The sequence below is a fragment of the Tachyglossus aculeatus genome, chromosome Y4, assembly GCF_015852505.1.
Source record: "Tachyglossus aculeatus isolate mTacAcu1 chromosome Y4, mTacAcu1.pri, whole genome shotgun sequence".
Taxonomy (NCBI): Eukaryota; Metazoa; Chordata; class Mammalia; order Monotremata; family Tachyglossidae; genus Tachyglossus; species Tachyglossus aculeatus.
In genome coordinates this window covers 5,103,383-5,121,384 of record NC_052096.1, presented here as the reverse complement: position 1 = coordinate 5,121,384, position 18,002 = coordinate 5,103,383, and the positions used below count along the sequence as shown (strand labels likewise).

The window sequence follows — 18,002 nt, the reverse complement described above, 5'->3', positions numbered from 1 at the left end:
CGCGTCTTCCGACTCTCGTACTGGACTTTCCCGAGCACTTAGTACAGTGCTCTGCGCCCCTGAGGGCAGGGATCGCGTCCTCCAATTTTGTCGTACTTTCCCGAGCGCTTAGTACAGTACTCTGCACATGGTAAGCAGCGTGGCTCAGTGGAAAGAGCAAGGGCTTGGGAGTCAAAGGTCAAGGGTTCGAATCCCGGCTCCGCCACTTGTCTGCTGTGTGATCTTGGGCAAGCCACTTGACTTCTCTGTGCCTCAGTTACCTCATCGGGGATGAAGACTCCCTGTGGGACAACCTGATCACCTTGTATCCCCCCAGCGCTTAGAACAGTGCACATACTAAGCGCTTAACAAATGCCGTCGTTATTATTATTGAGAAGTAGCGTGGCTCAGTGGAAACAGCGCGGGCTTGGGAGTCAGAGGTCACGGGTTCAAATCCCGGCTCTGCCAATTGTCAGCTATGTGACCTTCGGCAAGTCATCATCATCAATCATCAATCGTATTTATTGAGCGCTTACTGTGTGCAGAGCCCTGGACTAAGCGCTTGTACTAAGCACTGTACTAAGCGCTAAGTCACTTAACTTCTCTGTGCCTCAGTTATCTGTAAAATGGGAATTAAGACTGTGAGCCCCATGTGGGACAACCTGATCACCTTGTATCCTCCTCAGCGCTTAGAACAGTGCTTATAGTAAGCGCTTAACAAATCCAGTGCTTAGAACAGTGCTTTGCACATAGTAAGTGCTTAACAAATGCCATTATTATTATTATTATTATTATTATTATTATTAAGTGTTCAGTAAATAGCCCTTTCGGACAGATCCCCTCCCTCACCTGATGGAGGCCTCCAGCTGGCCCTCGTCCAGGTACTTGTGGAACATCTCCTGCAGGTCGGCCCAGTAGAGGGGGGAGCGGGCCGCGTCCGGGCCGGCCTCGTACCCCGAATCATCGCCCACCACGGTCACGTAGTCCCCGCAGGACTGGCAGGAGCCCCGGAAAACGATATAGCCCAGGAGGAAAGCTGGGAGCGGCCGGAGACCAGAGACACCTCTTACCAGCCGGGGCCTCCCTTCTCTCCCCCAGCCGGGACCCCCTTCCCCCCCCCCTCCGCGTCTTCTCCCGGCCCGCAGCCCCTGACTTTTCTCCCCCCCAAACAGACCCTCTGTGGCATGTAGCCCACCCCCCTGCTGAGCCTCCAGCTCTGTCCATCATCATCATCAATCGTATTTATTGAGCGCTTACTGTGAGCAGAGCACTGGACTAAGCGCTTGGGAAGTACAAATTGGCAACATCTAGAGACAGTCCCTACCCAACAGTGGGCTCACAGTCTAAAAGGGGGAGTGATGCCTTGCACCCCTGGCCAGAACCCAGGTACCTGGCTCCCCAGCCCTCCCCCAGCTTCGACTATTCTCTAAGCTCTCTTACTTCTTCCTCCCCTCACTGCCCCCCCCACCCCGAGTCCCCTTCTCAGTCAATCAATCGTATTTATTGAGCGCTTGCTGTGTGCAGAGCACTGGACTAAGCGCTTGGGAAGTACAAATTGGCAACATCTAGAGACAGGCCCTACCCAACAGTGGGCTCACAGTCTAAAAGGGGGAGTGATGCCTTGCACCCCTGGCCAGAACCCAGGTACCTGGCTCCCCAGCCCTCCCCCAGCTTCGACTATTCTCTAAGCTCTCTTACTTCTTCCTCCCCTCACTGCCCCCGCAGGAGTCCCCTTCTCAATCAATCAATCAATCGTATTTATTGAGCGCTTGCTGTGTGCGGAGCACTGGACTAAGCGCTTGGGAAATACAAGTTGGCAACATATAGGGACGGTCCCTACCCAACGGTGGGCTCACAGTCTAGACCCACCCGGCCCTCCACCTCTGGTCTACCCCCGTTGCCTGGGGTCTCTCGCTCTTCCGTCCCCAACGGGGACGGGGGCGGCTCTCACCCACGGTGAAGATGAGGAGGGAGACGAGGATGAGGTAAGTGGCCGTCTTGCGCGGGGCCCTGGGCCCGGGCCCGACGAGGGCGTTCAGGCTCTGCTCCCCAGAACCCCCCGACCCCCTCCTCCGCGACTGCGGCATCCTCAGCTCCATGAAGCCCGGCGGGGCCGGGGGCTCTCCCTCTTCTTCCTCCAGTGACCTCTCCTTCTCGCCCTCCACCTGCTTGTAGGTGCTGTAGGCCCGGCCTGGGCCCAGCTCTCCACGCTACGGAAAGATCAATCAATCAATCAATCGTGTTTATTGAGCACCTACTGTGTGCAGAGCACTGGACTTTTAGACTGTGAGCCCACTGTTGGGTAGGGACCGTCTCTCTATGTTGCCAACTTGGACTTCCCAAGCGCTTCGTCCAGTGCTCTGCACACAGTAAGCGCTCAATGAATACGATTGATGATGATGATGATGTACTAAGCGCTTCGGAAGTCCAAGTTGGCAACATAGAGAGACGGTCCCTACCCAACAGTGGGCTCACAGTCTAAAAGGGGGAGACGGAGAACCAAACCAAACATACTAACAGAATAAAATAAATGGAATAGATATGTACAAGTAAAATAAATAAATAAATAGATAGATAGATAGATAGATAGATAGACAGATAAATAAATAAATAAATAAATAAATAAATAAATAAATAAATAAATAAATAAATAGAGTAATAGAAGACGGATTGGGGAAGGGGTGGGGATGGAGTGGGAAGGGGGCAGGGTTTGGGAGGCCTAGTGGCTAGAGACCGGGCCGGAGAGTCAGAAGGATCTAGGTTCTCATCCCAGCCCCGTCACTTGTCCACCGGGTGACCTTGGTTAAGTCACTTCTCTGCGCCTCAGTCGCCTCATCTGTTCCCAGGCCCATTACTTGTCTGCTGGGCGACCTTGGGCAAGTCATTTCTTTGGGCCTCAGTTCCCTCATCTGTCGAATGGGGAGTAGGACTGGGAGCCCTATGTGGGATAGGGACTGTGTCTAACCTGATTAGCTTGTATAATAATAATAAGGATGGCATTTATTAAACATTTATTCAGCGCTTAGAGGAGTGCTTTGCACATAATAATAATCATGGCATTTATTAAGTGCTTACTATGTGCAAAGCACTGTTCTAAGTGCTAGGGAGATTACAAAGTGATCAGGTTGTCCCACGGGAGGCTCACAGTCTTAATCCCCATTTTACAGATGAGGTAACAGGCCCGGAGAAGTTAAGTGACTTGCCCAAAGTCACACAGCTGACAATTGGCAGAGCCGGAATTTGAACCCATGACCTCTGACTCCAAAGCCTGCGCTCTTTCCATTCAGCCATGCTGCTTAAGTAAGCGCTTAATAAATGCCATTATTATTATTATTATTATTATTATTATTTATTAAGCACTGTTCTAAGCGCTGGGGAGTTTACAAGGTGATCGGGTTGTCCCACGGAGGGCTTACGGTCTTCATCCTCATTTTACAGATGAGGGAACAGAGGCCCAGAGAAGTGAAGTGACTTGCCCGAAGTCCCACGACTGGCAAGTGGTGGAGCCGGGATTTGAACCCATGACCTCTGACTCCAAAACCCGGGCTCTTTCCACTGAGCCACGCTGCTTCAGCGCTTAGTACAGTGCCGGGCCCAGAGTAAGCACTTAACAAATAGCATAAAAAAAAAGGCTAAGACCGAAGTCGGGGGTCGGCGGCTGGGGTCTGGAACGTGGGAGCCGAGAGCGGAAGGAAGGTCATTATAATAATAATGATGGCATTTATTAAGCGCTTACTATGTGCAAAGCACTGCTCTAAGCGCTGGGGAGGTTACAAGGTGATCAGGTTGTCCCACGGGGGGCTCACAGTCTTATAATAATAATAATAATGGTATTTATTAAGCGCTTACTATGTGCAAAGCACTGCTCTAAGCGCTGGGGAGGTGACAAGATGATCAGGTTGTCCCCCGGGGGGCTCACAGTTTTAATCCCCATTTTACAGATGAGGGAACTGAGGCCCAGAGAAGTGAAGTGACTTGCCCAAAGTCACACAGCTGACAGTTGGTGGAGCCGGGATTAGAACCCATGACCTTCTGACTCTCAGGCCTGTGCTCTATCCACTATGCCAAGCTGCTTCATTTATTGATTGATTTTACTTGTACATATCTATTCTATTTATTTTATTTTGTTAATATGTTTGGTTTTGTTCTCTGTCTCCCCCTTCTAGACTGTGAGCCCACTCTTGGGAAGGGACCGTCTCTAGATGCTGCCAACGCTTAGTACAGTGCTCTGCACACAGTAAGTGCTCAATAAATACGATTGATTGATTGATTAATCCCCATTTTACAGATGAGGGAACTGAGGCCCAGAGAAGCGAAGTGACTTGCCCAAAGTCACCCCGCTGACAATTGGCAGAGCCGGGATTTGAACCCATGACCTCTGACTCCAAAGCCCGGGCTCTTTTCCACTGAGCCACGCTGCTTCTCAGGGTCATGAGGGGGGATGTTGGGGGAAGGCACCCCAGTATCCAGGACAGAAAGAGCAGCGGTCTAATGGGTTTATTGATTGTTCTAGTGTACTCTCCCAAGCTCTTAGTACAGTGCTGTACACCCAGTAAGCGCTCAATAAATAGGATGGACTGACTGAATGACTGACTAGTGGGAAAGAGCCCGGGCTTGGGAGTTGGAAGCCTCCCAGCTCTGCCACTGGCCTGCTGGGTGACCTTGGGTGAGTCTCCGAACCTCTCTGGGCCTCAGTTTACTTATCTAGATAAGACAGCTGCCCTCCCCCTTGAGCCCCATGGAAGAAAGGGAGGGGAGGGAACTGATGCCCCTGGTGCTCTGCTGCTTTGGTCCTTCGTCAGTCTTTCATTCAGTCGTATTTTTTGGGCGCCTACTGTGTGCAGAGCACTGTACTAAGCACTTGGGAGAGTGCAATATAATAATAATAATAATAATGATGGCATTTGTTAAGCGCTTACTATGTGCAAAGCACCGTTCTAAGCGCTGGGGAGGATACAAGGTGATCAGGTTGTCCCACGGGGGGCTCACAAGTCTTAATCCCCAGTTTACGGATGAGGTAACTGAGGCCCAGAGAAGTTAAGTGACTTGCCCAAGGTCACACAGCTGACAATTGGCGGAGCCGGGATTTGAACCCATGACCTCTGACTGCCAAGCCCGGGCTCTTTCCACTGAGCCACGCTGCTTGGCCACGGATAGGGCAGCCCCCAGCCCCGCTGCAGAAACAGACTCATTCCCTGCCCATAATGAGCTTACAGAGAAGCAGCGTGGCTCAGTGGAAAGAGCCCGGGCTTTGGAGTCAGAGGTCATGGGTTCAAATCCCGGCTCCGCCACTTGTGAGCTGGGTGACTTTGGGCAAGCCACTTCACTTCTCTGGGCCTCAGTTACCTCACCTATAAAATGGAGATGAAGACTGTGAGCCCTCCCGTGGGACAACCTGATCACCTTGGAACCTCCCCAGCGCTTAGAACAGTGCTTTGCATATAGTAAGCGCTTAATAAATTCCATCTTTATTATTATTATAGAGGGAGACAGACATTAATGTAAATAAATTAGAGATGTGGACATCCCAGCGCTTAGAACAGCGCTTTGTACATAGTAAGCGCTTAACAAATGCCATAGACTGTGACCCCACTGTTGGGTAGGGACCGTCTCTATGTGTTGCCAACTTGTACTTCCCAAGCTCTTAGTCCAGTGCTCTGCACACAGTAGGCGATCAATAAATATGATTGAATGAATGAACGAATAAAAAAAAGGGCTGTCGGGCCCGGAGGGGGGATGAATAAAGGGAGCAAGTCAGGGTGACGCAGAAGGGAGTGGGAGGAGAGGAAAAGAGGGCTTAGTCAGGGAAGGCCTCTTGGAGGAGGCGGGCCTTCGATAAGGCTCTGAAGAGGGGGAGAGGGATGGTCTGGCGGATATGAGGAGGGAGGACTTAGAAATTAATAAATGCTATTTTTCAAAAAAAGAGCCGGGACTGGGAGGGTGTGAGCCCACTGTTGGGTAGGGACTGTCTCTAGATGTTGCCAATTTGTACTTCCCAAGCGCTTAGTACAGTGCTCTGCACATAGTAAGCGCTCAATAAATACGATTGATGATGATGATGATGAGGGTGTGGATGGGAAGGTCAGGGTTGGGGGGAATTGGGGAGACTGGGTGTTAGTCCCCCCCCACCCCCAGCTCCGGTCAGGAGGTCAGTGATGGGGACTCCCTTGGGGTTGAGTTGGAGTCACTTGGATTTAGACCCCAAATTCCAGGCACAGAGGGTCCCAGGGAGGTGGTCAACTCTGGTACATATTTATTACTCTATTTATTTATTTTACTTGTACATATCTATTCTATTTATTTTCTTTTGTTAGTATGTTTGGTTTTGTTCTCTGTCTCCCCCTTTTAGACTGTGAGCCCACTGTTGGGTAGGGACTGTCTCTCTATGTTGCCAATTTGTACTTCCCAAGCGCTTAGTCCAGTGCTCTGCACACAGTAAGCGCTCAATAAATCCGATTGATGATGATGATGATGATGATGATGGTTCTCCTCTAGGCAGATGCGGGGCGGTCCCTGTTCCATGGGTCCAGGGAGAGCCTGGGGGCTGAGTGTGGGGGAGAGGACCCTCGGAGAAGCACCCTCAGAGAAGCAGCGTGACTCGGTGGAAAGAGCCCGGGCTTTGGAGTCAAAGGTCATGGGTTCAAATCCCAATTCCGCCACTTAGCTGTGTGACTTTGGGCAAGTCACTTCACTTCTCTGGGCCTCAGTTACCTCATCTGCAAAATGGGGATTAAGACTGTGAGCCCCCCGTGGGACAACCTGATCACCTTGTAACCTCCTCAGCGCTTAGAACAGTGCTTTGCACATAGTAAGCGCTTAGTAAATGCCATTATTATTATTATTATGGTCAGCAGTGTGCCTTTGGGCAAGTCACTTCATTTCTCTGTGCCTCAGTTACCTCATCTGTAGAATGGGGATTAAGACTGTGAGCCCCCCGTGGGACAACCTGATCACCTTGTAACCTCCTCAGCGCTTAGAACAGTGCTTTGCACATAGTAAGCGCTTAGTAAATGCCATTATTATTATTATTATAGTCAGCAGTGTGCCTTTGGGCAAGTCACTTCATTTCTCCGTGCCTCAGTTACCTCATCTGTAAAATGGGGATTAAGACTGTGAGCCCCCCGTGGGACAACCTGATCACCTTGCAACCTCCTCAGCGCTTAGAACAGTGCTTTGCACATAGTAAGCGCTTAATAAATGCCATTATTATTATTATTATTATTATTGTCAGCAGTGTGACTTTGGGCAAGTCACTTCACTTCTCTGGGCCTCAGTTACCTCATCTGTAAAATGGGGATTAAGACTGTGAGCCCCCTGTGGGACAACCTGATCACTTTGTAACCTCCCCAGTGCTTAGAACAGTGCTTTGCACCTAGTAACCACTTAATAAATGCCATTATTATTATTATTCATTCATTCAATCATATTTATAGAGCACTTACTGTGTGCAGAGCACTGTACTAAGCACTTGGGAAGTACAAGTCGGCGACCTATAGAGACGGTCCCTACCCAACAAGGGGCTCACAGTGTAGAGAAGCAGCGTGGCTCAGTGGAAAAGAGCCCGGGCTTTGGAGTCAGAGGTCATGGGTTCGAATCCCGGCTCCGCCACATGTCTGCTGTGTGACCTTAGGCAAGTCACTTCACTTCTCTGAGCCTCAGTTACCTCATCTGGAAAATGGGGATAAGACTGTGAGCCCTACGTGGGACGACTTAATCACCTTGTATCCCCCCCAGCGCTTAGAACAGTGCTCTGCACATAGTAAGCGCTTAACAAATGCCATTATTATTATTATTATTATTAGAAGGGGGAGACGGACAACAAAACAAAACATGCGGACAGGTGTCAAGTCGTCAGAGCAAGTAGAATTAAAGCTAAATGCACATCATTAACAAAATAGATAGAATAGTATCCCCGGGCCCCAAGGGTCTCTTGGCCGCCCTGAGCCGGACAAGCAAGACCGAGGCCTTCCGGCCCGGGGTCTGACCTCCAGAAGGGAAATCGCGGCCTAAGCCGTTAAATCTCTCAGCGGTTAGTTGTTAGTTGAGGTTAGTTGTTCCCCTTCCCACCCCCCAACCCCCAGACCGCTCTTCCCCCATCCCATCCCCAGCCCCCCGATGTTCTTACCATTCCGGAGAGCAGCCCCCACAGCCGGTCCATGCCGCCCGCCCGCCCGCCCGCCGCTTCCTCCTCCGCTCTGAGCCCTGCGGACAAGACGGGCCGCCCCAGCCCCCCGACCTCAGCGATAACCGTTTGTGGGAGCCCCTCGGCCCCCTTATCAGTTCGGGCCGTCTGGTTCCTCCACAGCCCCTCCCTCCCCTGGGGGAAACCCACCCTGAGGCCCCCCCAGCCCCACCATCCCTGCTCCGATGCCTGTCTCTGCCCCTGACCTTTGACCCCGTCCCTGCCCCAGGCTTCTTAGGACCCCCTCCCCAGGCCCAGCTGGGGCTCCCCAGGGACCCCCCGAAGGAGAGGAGACTCTTCCCCACCTCGCCCCTCTCCCATTGATTTTCCCAGATTGGGGCAAGGCAGACTTTGGCTTCTGGATTCGAGTTACGGGACAAAGGCCAGCCAAGGAAGACTTGGGGGTGGAGAAGACCCCCATCTTCCTCTCTTCTCCCTCATCCTGTCTTTTAGACTGTGAGCCCACTGTTGGGTAGGGACTGTCCCTATGTGTTGCCAATTTGTACTTCCCAAGCGCTTAGTACAGTGCTATGCACATAGTAAGCGCTCAATAAATACGATTGATGACGATGATGATCCTGTCCCCACTTCCACCCCTCCAGAACGCCCCTTCCCCACCTTCCTCCCCCCTTACAAGGCTCTGCCCCCCGACCCCGATGCTTCTAGACCGTGAGCCCGCTGTTGGGTAGGGACCGTCTCTGTACGCTGCCAACTTGGACTTCCCAAGCGCTTCGTCCAGTGCTCTGCACACAGTAAGCGCTCAATAAATACGATTGATTGATTGATTGATTCCCCCTTCCCCCCACTTCCTGACCTCTTCCCGGCCTGGGGACAGAGAGCATATAGACTTTACTGGAATGGTCTGCCCCCCACCCCCTTTCCACCCCCCCACAGCGTGTCCTGTGTCCCGTATCCCCGTACTGGTGGCTCCAGACCCCGTTACATATTAACCTGTCTCGTTTTCCTCTCCAAAAAGGCCAGGGCTGCCAAGGCCCGGGCGGGTCACTGGAATATTTGGGGAGCAACCCCCTCCACCCCCCTACCCCCAGATCCCCCAGCAAGGGAAGCCCGCAAAGTGCGCCCTGTTGGGGAATGTGGGTGGGAACTCTCCATTTAATAATAATAATAATAATGATATTTGTTAAGCACTTACTGTGTGCCAGCCCTCTAATAATAATAATAATTGTGGTATTTGTTAAGCGCTTACTATGTGCAAAGCACTAAGCGCTGGGAAGGATACAAGGTGATCAGGTTGTCCCATGTGGGGCTCACAATCTTCATCCCCATTTTACAGATGAGGTCACTGAGGCCCAGAGAGGTGAAGTGACTTGCCCAAAGTCACACAGCTGACAAGTGGCGGAGCCGGGATTTGAACCCCTGACCACTGACTCCAAAGCCCGGGGTCTTTCCACTGAGCCATGCTGCTTCTCTAAAGGCGGGTGTGGACGCAATCAATCAATCAATTGTATTTATTGAGCGCTTACTGTGTGCAGGGCACTGTACTAAGCGCTTGGGAAGGACAAGTTGACAACACATAGAGACGGTCCCTACCCAACAGTGGGCTCACAGTCTAGAAGGGGGAGACAGAGAACAAAACAAAACAAAGCAAATCGGGGTTTGACACAGTCCCTGCCCCTTGGGGGGCTCACAGTCTTCATCCCCATTTTACAGGGGAGGTAACTGAGGCACAGAGAAGGTAAGTGACTTGCCCAAGGTCTCACAGCAGACAAATGGAGGAGCAGGGAATGGTCCTTCCTGTCCCCCACTAGGCCATGCTGCTTCTCAGTTGTCCAAAGAAGCAGCGTGGCTCAGTGGAAAGAGCCTGGGCTTTGGAGTCAGAGGTCATGGGTTCAAATCCTGCCTCTGCCAATTGTCAGCTGTGTGACCTTGGGAAAGTCACTTCACTTCTCTGGGCCTCAGCTACCTCATCTGTAAAATGGGGGTGAAGACTGTGAGCCCCCTGTGGGACAACCTGATCACCTTGTAACCACCCCAGCGCTTAGAGCAGTGCTTTGCACATAGTAAGTGCTTAATAAATGCCATCAAAAAAAAAAAGGCGATTCCCATCTCTCGGCCTCTTTCCACCTTGTCCTTGCCTCATTCATTCCTTCAATCGTATTTATTGAGCGCTTACTGTGTGCAGAGCACTGGACTAAGCGCTCGGGAAAGTACAGCACGGCAATAAAGAGTGACAATCCCTGCCCCCAACGAGCTCACACTCTAGAGGGGGGAGACAGACATCAATACAAATCAACAGACTCTCCCTCTCCTCTCTCTTGCTTGTATCCACCCCAGCGCTTAGTACAGTGCTGGCCACACAGTAAGCGCTTAACGAATACAATCATTAGGAAAGAGCCCGGGCTTTGGAGTCAGAGGTCATGGGTTCAGACCCAGGCTCCGCCAATTGTCAGCTGGGTGACCTTGGGCAACTCACTTCACTTCTCTGGGCCTCAGTTCCCTCTTCTGTAAAATGGGGATTAAGACTGTGAGCCCCCCATGGGACAACCTGATCACCTTGTTACCTCCCCAGTGCTTAGAACAGTGCTTTGCACATAGTAAGCGCTTAATAAATGCCATTATTATTATTATTAAGACTCCCCCGACCCCCGGCCGATCCCTCCTCCTCCTCCTCCCTCCTCCATCGCCCCTTCCCGCCTTGGCATCCATGCCATCCTTGCCACATGCTCGTTAATAATAATAATAATAATAATAATAATAATGACATTTGTTAAGTACTTATGTGCAAAACACTTTTCTACTCTCCCTCCCTTTCCTTTCTAACCTCCCCCCCCCCCCCGACCCCTGACCCACCCACTTCGAGGCCTCCGACTCATCCCCCCCTTTTTCTCCAGCCCCTTTCTCCTGCCCCTGCCATTCTGCCAATTGTCAGCTGTGTGACCTTGGGCAAGTCACTTAGTTTCCCTGGGCCTCAGTTCCCTCATCTGTAAACTGGGGATTAAGACTGTGAGCCCCCCATGGGACAACCTGATCACCTTGTAAGCTCCCCAGTGCTTAGAACAGTGCTTTGCACATAGTAAGCGCTTAATAAATGCCATTATTATTATTATTAAGACTCCCTCGACCCCCGGCCGATCCCTCCTCCTCCTCCTCCCTCCTCCGTCGCCCCTTCCCGCCTTGGCATCCATGCCATCCTTGCCACATGCTCGTTAATAATAAAAATAATAATAATAATAATAGCATTTGTTAAGTGCTTATTACGTGCAAAACACTTTTCTACTCTCCCTCCCTTTCCTTTCTAACTTCCCGCCCCCGACCCCTGACCCACCCCCTTCGAGGCCTCCGACTCATCCCCCCTTTTTCTCCAGCCCCTTTCTCCTGCCCCTGCCATTCTGCCAATTGTCAGCTGTGTGACCTTGGGCAAGTCACTTAGTTTCCCTGGGCCTCAGTTCCCTCATCTGTAAACTGGGGATTAAGACTGTGAGCCCCCCATGGGACAACCTGATCACCTTGTAACCTCCCCAGTGCTTAGAACAGTGCTTTGCACATAGTAAGTGCTTAATAAATGCTATAACTATTATTATTATTGACTCCCCCGACACCCAGCCGATCCCTCCTCCTCCTCCTCCCTCCTCCGTCGCCCCTTCCCGCCTTGGCATCCATGCCATCCTTGCCACATGCTCGTTAATAATAATAATAATAATAATAATAATAATGGCATTTGTTAAGTGCTTATTATGTACAAAACACTTTTCTACTCTCCCTCCCTTTCCTTTCTAACATCCCACCACCACCCCTCGACCCCTGACCCACCCCCTTCGGGGCCTCCGACTCGTCCCCCCTTTGTCTCCAGCCCCTCTCCCCGGCCCCCGCCATTCTGCCAGTTGTGTGACCTTGGGCAAGTCACTTAGCTTCTCTGGGCCTCAGTGACCTCATCTGTCAAATGGGGATGAAGTCTGTGAGCCCCACACAGGACAATCTGATAATAATAATAATAATAATAATAATGGTGGTATTTGTTAAGCGCTTACTATGTGCAAAGCACTTGTATCTCCTCAGTGACCTCATCTGTCAAATGGGGGTGAAGACTGGGAGCCCCACACAGGACAATCTGATAATAATAATAATAATAATGGTGGTATTTGTTAAGCGCTTACTATGTGCAAAGCACTTGTATCTCCTCAGTGACCTCATCTGTCAAATGGGGGTGAAGACTGGGAGCCCCACGGGGGACAACCTGATCAAGTTGTATCCTCCCCAGCGCTTAGAACAGTGCTTTGCACATAGTAAATGCCATTATTATTATTATTATTATTATTATTCTCCAGTCCTCCAGGGAGTCAAGACCCCCCACAATCCCTCCAGCTTGGACACCCTCCCCCCAATCCCTGACTCCTCGTCGACTCCCGGGGTGGGGGCCGATCTGGGAAGTTTGGGGGGGCCCCCCCAACTTACTTGGGGGTCTGCGGCCCCGACTTCTGCTTCTGTTTCTGGTCTTGGGTGACCTGAGCTCTGGCACTTTGCCCCCTCGCCCCCCTGGCCCAGCCGAGCCGTCCCCCATGGGCGGTCCTTCTTCTCCCTCCCTCCCTCCCCTGCCCCCGGGGCGTCGCTCCCGACCGAATAAAAAGAATAATCAGGGCATCTGTTAAGCGCTTACTATGTGCCAAGCACTGTTCTAAGCGCTGGGGAGGCTACAAGGTGATCAGGTTGTCCCACGTAGGGGGACTCACGGTCTCCACCCCCGTTTTACAGTTGGGGTAACTGAGACACAGAGAATAATAATAATAATGATGGCATTTATTAAGCTCTGACTATGTGCGAAGCGGGAGGTTCCAAGGTGATCAGGTTGTCCCACGGGGGGCTCACAGTCCTAATCCCCATTTTCCAGATGAGGTCACTGAGGCCCAGAGAAGTGAAGTGGCTTGCCCAAAGTCACCCAGCTGACCCTTGGCAGACACGGGATTTAGTGAAGTGACTTGCCCAAAGTCACCCAGCTGATAATTGGCGGAGCCGGGATTTGAACCCATGACCTCTGACTCCCAAGCCCGGGCTCTTTCCATAGAGCCAGTAATAATAATGATAATAATAATAATAATAATAATAATAATAATAATAATAATGATATTCGTTAAGCGCTCACTGTGTTCACTTCGAGAAGCAACGTGGCTCAGTGGAAGGAGTCAGAGGTCATGGGTTCTAATCCCGGCTCCACCAATTATCAGCTGTGTGACTTTGGGCAAGTCACGTCACTTCTCTGGGCCTCAGTTCCCTCATCTGGAAAATGGGGATGAAGACCGGGAGCCCCATGTGGGACAATCTGATCACCTTGTAATAATAATAATAATAATAATGGTGGTATTTGTTAAGCGCTTACTATGTGCCGAGCACTGTTCTAAGCGCTGGACAATCTGATCACCTTGTAACCTCCCCAGTGCTTAGAACAGTGCTTGGCACATAGTAAGCGCTTAACAAATGCCATCATTATTATTATTATTATTATTATGTGCCAAGCACCCTTCTAAGCCCTGAGATAGGTACGAGGTAACCAAGTTGGACACAGTCCCTGTCCCACATAATAATAATAATAATAATAATAATAATAGTAATAATAATAGTGGTATTTGTTAAGCGCTTACTATGTGCAAAGCACTGTTCTAAGCGCTGGACAATCTGATCACCTTGTAACCTCCCCAGTGCTTAGAACAGTGCTTGGCACATAGTAAGCACTTAACAAATGCCATCATCATTATTATTATTATTATGTGCCAAGCATCGTTCTAAGCCCTGGGATAGGTACGAGGTAACCAAGTTGGACACAGTCCCTGTCCCACATAATAATAATAATAATAATAATAATAATAATAATAATGGTGGTATTTGTTAAGCGCTTACTATGTGCAAAACACTGTTCTAAGCACTGGGGGGATACAAGGTGAAGAGGTTGTCCCGCGTGGGGCTCACAGTCTTAATCCCCATTTTACAGATGAGGGAACTGAGGCCCAGAGAAGGGAAGTGACTTACCCAAGGTCACACAGCTGACAAGTGGCTGAGCTGGGATGGGGCTCCCAGGCTTGATCCCCATTTTACAGATGAGGGACCTGAGGCCCAGAGAAGTCAAGTGACTTGGCCAAGGTCACACAGCAGACAAGTGGCGGGGTGGGATTAGAACCCAGAACCTCTGCCTCCCAAGCCTGTGTCTTGCCACTAGGCCTCGCTGCTTCTGCAGCCTTACCGTGGTCGGGAAGTTCAACTGGTGGGGAGGGGAGGGAATCAAACTGGCACCGTCTCCCATTCATTCGATGCTATTTATTCAAGTAGCGTGGCTTAGTGGCAAGAGCCCAGGCTTGGTCGTGAGTTCTAATCCCGCCTCCGCCACTTATCAGCTGGGTGACTTTGGGCAAGTCGCTTCACTTCTCTGGGCCTCAGTTGCCTCATCTGTAAAATGGGGATGAAGACCGTGAGCCCCCCGTGGGACAACCTGATCACCTTGTATGTATCCCCAGCGCTTAGAACAGTGTTTAGAACAGCGCTTAGAACAGTACAGAACAGAGAAGCAGCGTGGCTCAATGGAAAGAACCCGGGCTTGGGAGGCAGATGTCAAGGGTTCTAATCCCAGCTCCACCACATCATCATCAATCGTATTTATTGAGCGCTTACTATGTGCAGAGCACTGGACTAAGCGCTTGGGAAGTACAAATTGGCAACATATAGAGACAGCCCCTACCCAACATTGGGCTCACAGTCTATGTCTGCTGTGTGGCCTTGGGCAAGTCACTTAACTTCTCTGAGCCTCAGTTCCCTCATCTGTAAAATGGGGATGAAGACTGTGAGCCCCACATCGGACAACCTGATCACCTAGTAACCCCCCAGCGCTTAGAACAGTGCTTTGCGCATAGTAAGTGCTTAACAAATGCCATTATTATTATTATTATTACTTGTCTCATAGTAAGCGGCAGCGTGGCTCAGTGGAAAGAGCCCAGGCTTTGGAGTCAGAGGTCATGGGTTCAAATCCCCACTCCACCAACTGTCAGCTGCGTGACTTTGGGCAAGTCACTTCACTTCCCTGCGTCACAGTTGCCTCATCTGTAAAATGGGATGAAGACTCTGAGCCCACCATGGGACAACCCAATCACCTTGTAACTTCCCCAGCGCTTAGAACAGTGCTTTGCACATAGTAAGAGCTTAGGTAGGGACCGTCTCTAGATGTTGCCAACTTGTACTTCCCAAGTGCTTAGTACAGTGCTCTGCACACAGTAAGCGCTCAATAAATACAATTGAATGAACAAATACCATCATTATTGTTGTTATTATTATTATTAACAAATACCACTAGTATTTCTAGACTGTGAGCCCCCTGTTGGGTAGGGACCGTCTCTCTATGTTGCCACCTTGTACTTCCCAAGCGTTTAGTCCAGTGCTCCGCGCACAGTAAGCGCTCAAGAAATACGACTGAATGAATGAATGAATGCTGGGCACACAGTAAGCGCTCAATAAATACGATTGAATGAGTGAATTATTATTATTTTTGGGCGCTTACTGTGTGCAGAGCACTGGACTAAGCGCTTAGGACGGGACAATATAACAGACACATTCCCTCCCCACAGTGAGTTTGCAATCTAGAGGAGGCCTGGGGCCCCCAACCCCATTTTTTTCTGGCCCTTTCCCCTCCTCCATCCCCTCCTCCCGGTTTGCCCCCCACCAATCCCCCACCCCACCAATCCCCCACCCCACCCCACCCTCCTCCTCCAAGGGAGCTCACCTCCTCCAGGAGGCCTTCCCAGACTGAGCCCCTTCCTTCCTCTCCCCCTCATCCCCCTCTCCATCCCCCCATCTTACCTCCTTCCCTTCCCCACAGCACCTATGTATATGTGTATATGTTTGTACAGATTTATTACTCTATTTATTTATTTTACTTGTACATATCTATTCTATTTATTTTATTTTGTTAGTATGTTTGGTTTTGTCCTCTGTCTCCCCCTTTTAGACTGTGAGCCCACTGTTGGGAAGGGACCGTCTCTATATGTTGCCAACTTGGACGTCCCCCTCTCCATCCCCCCCATCTTTCCTCCTTCACTTCCCCACAGCACCTGTCTATACGTATATATGTTTGTACAGATTTATTACTCTATCTATTTATCTTACTTGTACATATCTATTCTATTTATTTTATTTTGTTAGTATGTTTGGTTTTGTCCTCTGTCTCCCCCTTTAAGACTGTGAGCCCACTGTTCAGTGGAAAGAACCCGGGCTTTGGAGTCAGAGGTCATGGGTTCAAACCCCGGCTCTGCCAATTGTCAGCTGTGCGACTTTGAGCAAGTCACTTCACTTCCCTGGGCCTCAGTTACCCTATCTGTAAAATGGGGATTAAGACTGTGAGCCTCACGTGGGACACCCTGATCAACTTGTATCTACCCCAGCGCTTAGAACAGTGCTTTGCACATAGTAAGCACTTAACAAATACCAACCTCATTATTCTTTTAGACTGTGAGCCCCTTTTAGACTGTGAGCCCACTGTTGGGTAGGGACTGTCTCTCTATGTTGCCAACTTGGACTTCCCAAGCGCTCAGTCCAGTGCTCTGCACACAGTAAGCACTCAATAAATACGATGGATGATGATGACAGGGACCGTCTCTATATGTTGCCAACTTGGACTTCCCAAGCGCTCAGTCCAGTGCTCTGCACACAGTAAGCGCTCAATAAATACGATTGATAATGATGATAGGGACTGTCTCTCTATGTTGCCAACTTGGACTTCCCAAGCGCTCAGTCCGGTGCTCTGCACACAGTAAGCGCTCAATAAATACGATTGATGATGACGATAGGGACTGTCTCTCTATGTTGCCAACTTGGACTTCCCAAGCGCTCAGTCCAGTGCTCTGCACACAGTAAGCGCTCAATAAATACGATGGATGATGATGATAGGGACCGTCTCTCTATGTTGCCAACTTGGACTTCCCAAGCACTCAGTCCAGTGCTCTGCACACAGTAAGCGCTCAATAAATACGATGGATGATGATGATAGGGACCGTCTCTATATGTTGCCAACTTGGACTTCCCAAGCGCTCAGTCCAGTGCTCTGCACACAGTAAGCGCTCAATAAATACGATTGATAATGATGATAGGGACTGTCTCTCTATGTTGCCAACTTGGACTTCCCAAGCACTCAGTCCGGTGCTCCGCACACAGTAAGCGCTCAATAAATACGATTGATGATGACGATAGGGACCGTCTCTCTATGTTGCCAACTTGGACTTCCCAAGCGCTTAGTCCAGTGCTTGCACACAGTAAGCGCTCAATAAATACGATTGATGATGACGATTGGGACCGTCTCTCTATGTTGCCAACTTGGACTTCCCAAGCGCTCAGTCCAGTGCTCTGCACACAGTAAGCGCTCAATAAATACGATGGATGATGATGATAGGGACCGTCTCTATATGTTGCCAACTTGGACTTCCCAAGCACTCAGTCCAGTGCTCTGCACACAGTAAGCGCTCAATAAATACGATTGATAATGATGATAGGGACTGTCTCTCTATGTTGCCAACTTGGACTTCCCAAGCGCTCAGTCCAGTGCTCTGCACACAGTAAGCGCTCAATAAATACGATGGATGATGATGATAGGGACCGTCTCTCTATGTTGCCAACTTGGACTTCCCAAGCGCTCAGTCCGGTGCTCCGCACACAGTAAGCGCTCAATAAATACAATTGATTGATTGATTGATTGATTGATTGACCAGACCATTTTTTTTTTTTGGTTTTCCCAACTTGTTTTATTCTTTGCAGATTTAGAGGCTTGGAGACAAGAAACCCAGAGGGCCGGACCCTGGCCAGAGAAGCCCCCTCCCCTCCCTCTCCCCTCCCCCGTCGCCCCCCACCCCCCCAA

General features: G+C 50.3%; 1 protein-coding gene across 2 annotated transcripts in view; it reads right to left on the bottom strand.

The window, feature by feature from the left end:
• TFR2 (transferrin receptor 2) overlaps positions 1-12,643 on the bottom strand; it is a 49,690-nt gene extending 37,047 nt beyond the window's left edge. The window contains exons 1-3 of one of the 2 annotated variants that reach the window (XM_038768979.1): positions 12,575-12,643; positions 1,931-2,189; positions 829-1,015 (exon numbers count right to left, since the gene is read on the bottom strand). In XM_038768979.1, the coding sequence (XP_038624907.1) occupies positions 829-1,015; positions 1,931-2,078 (335 nt within the window). In that variant the 5' untranslated portion in view covers positions 2,079-2,189; positions 12,575-12,643. Of the gene's footprint in view, positions 1-828; positions 1,016-1,930; positions 2,190-8,104; positions 8,138-12,574 lie in introns of those variants that run through there. The other variant, XM_038768978.1, reaches the window with a different exon arrangement.
• Positions 12,644-18,002: the final 5,359 nt, after the last annotated feature.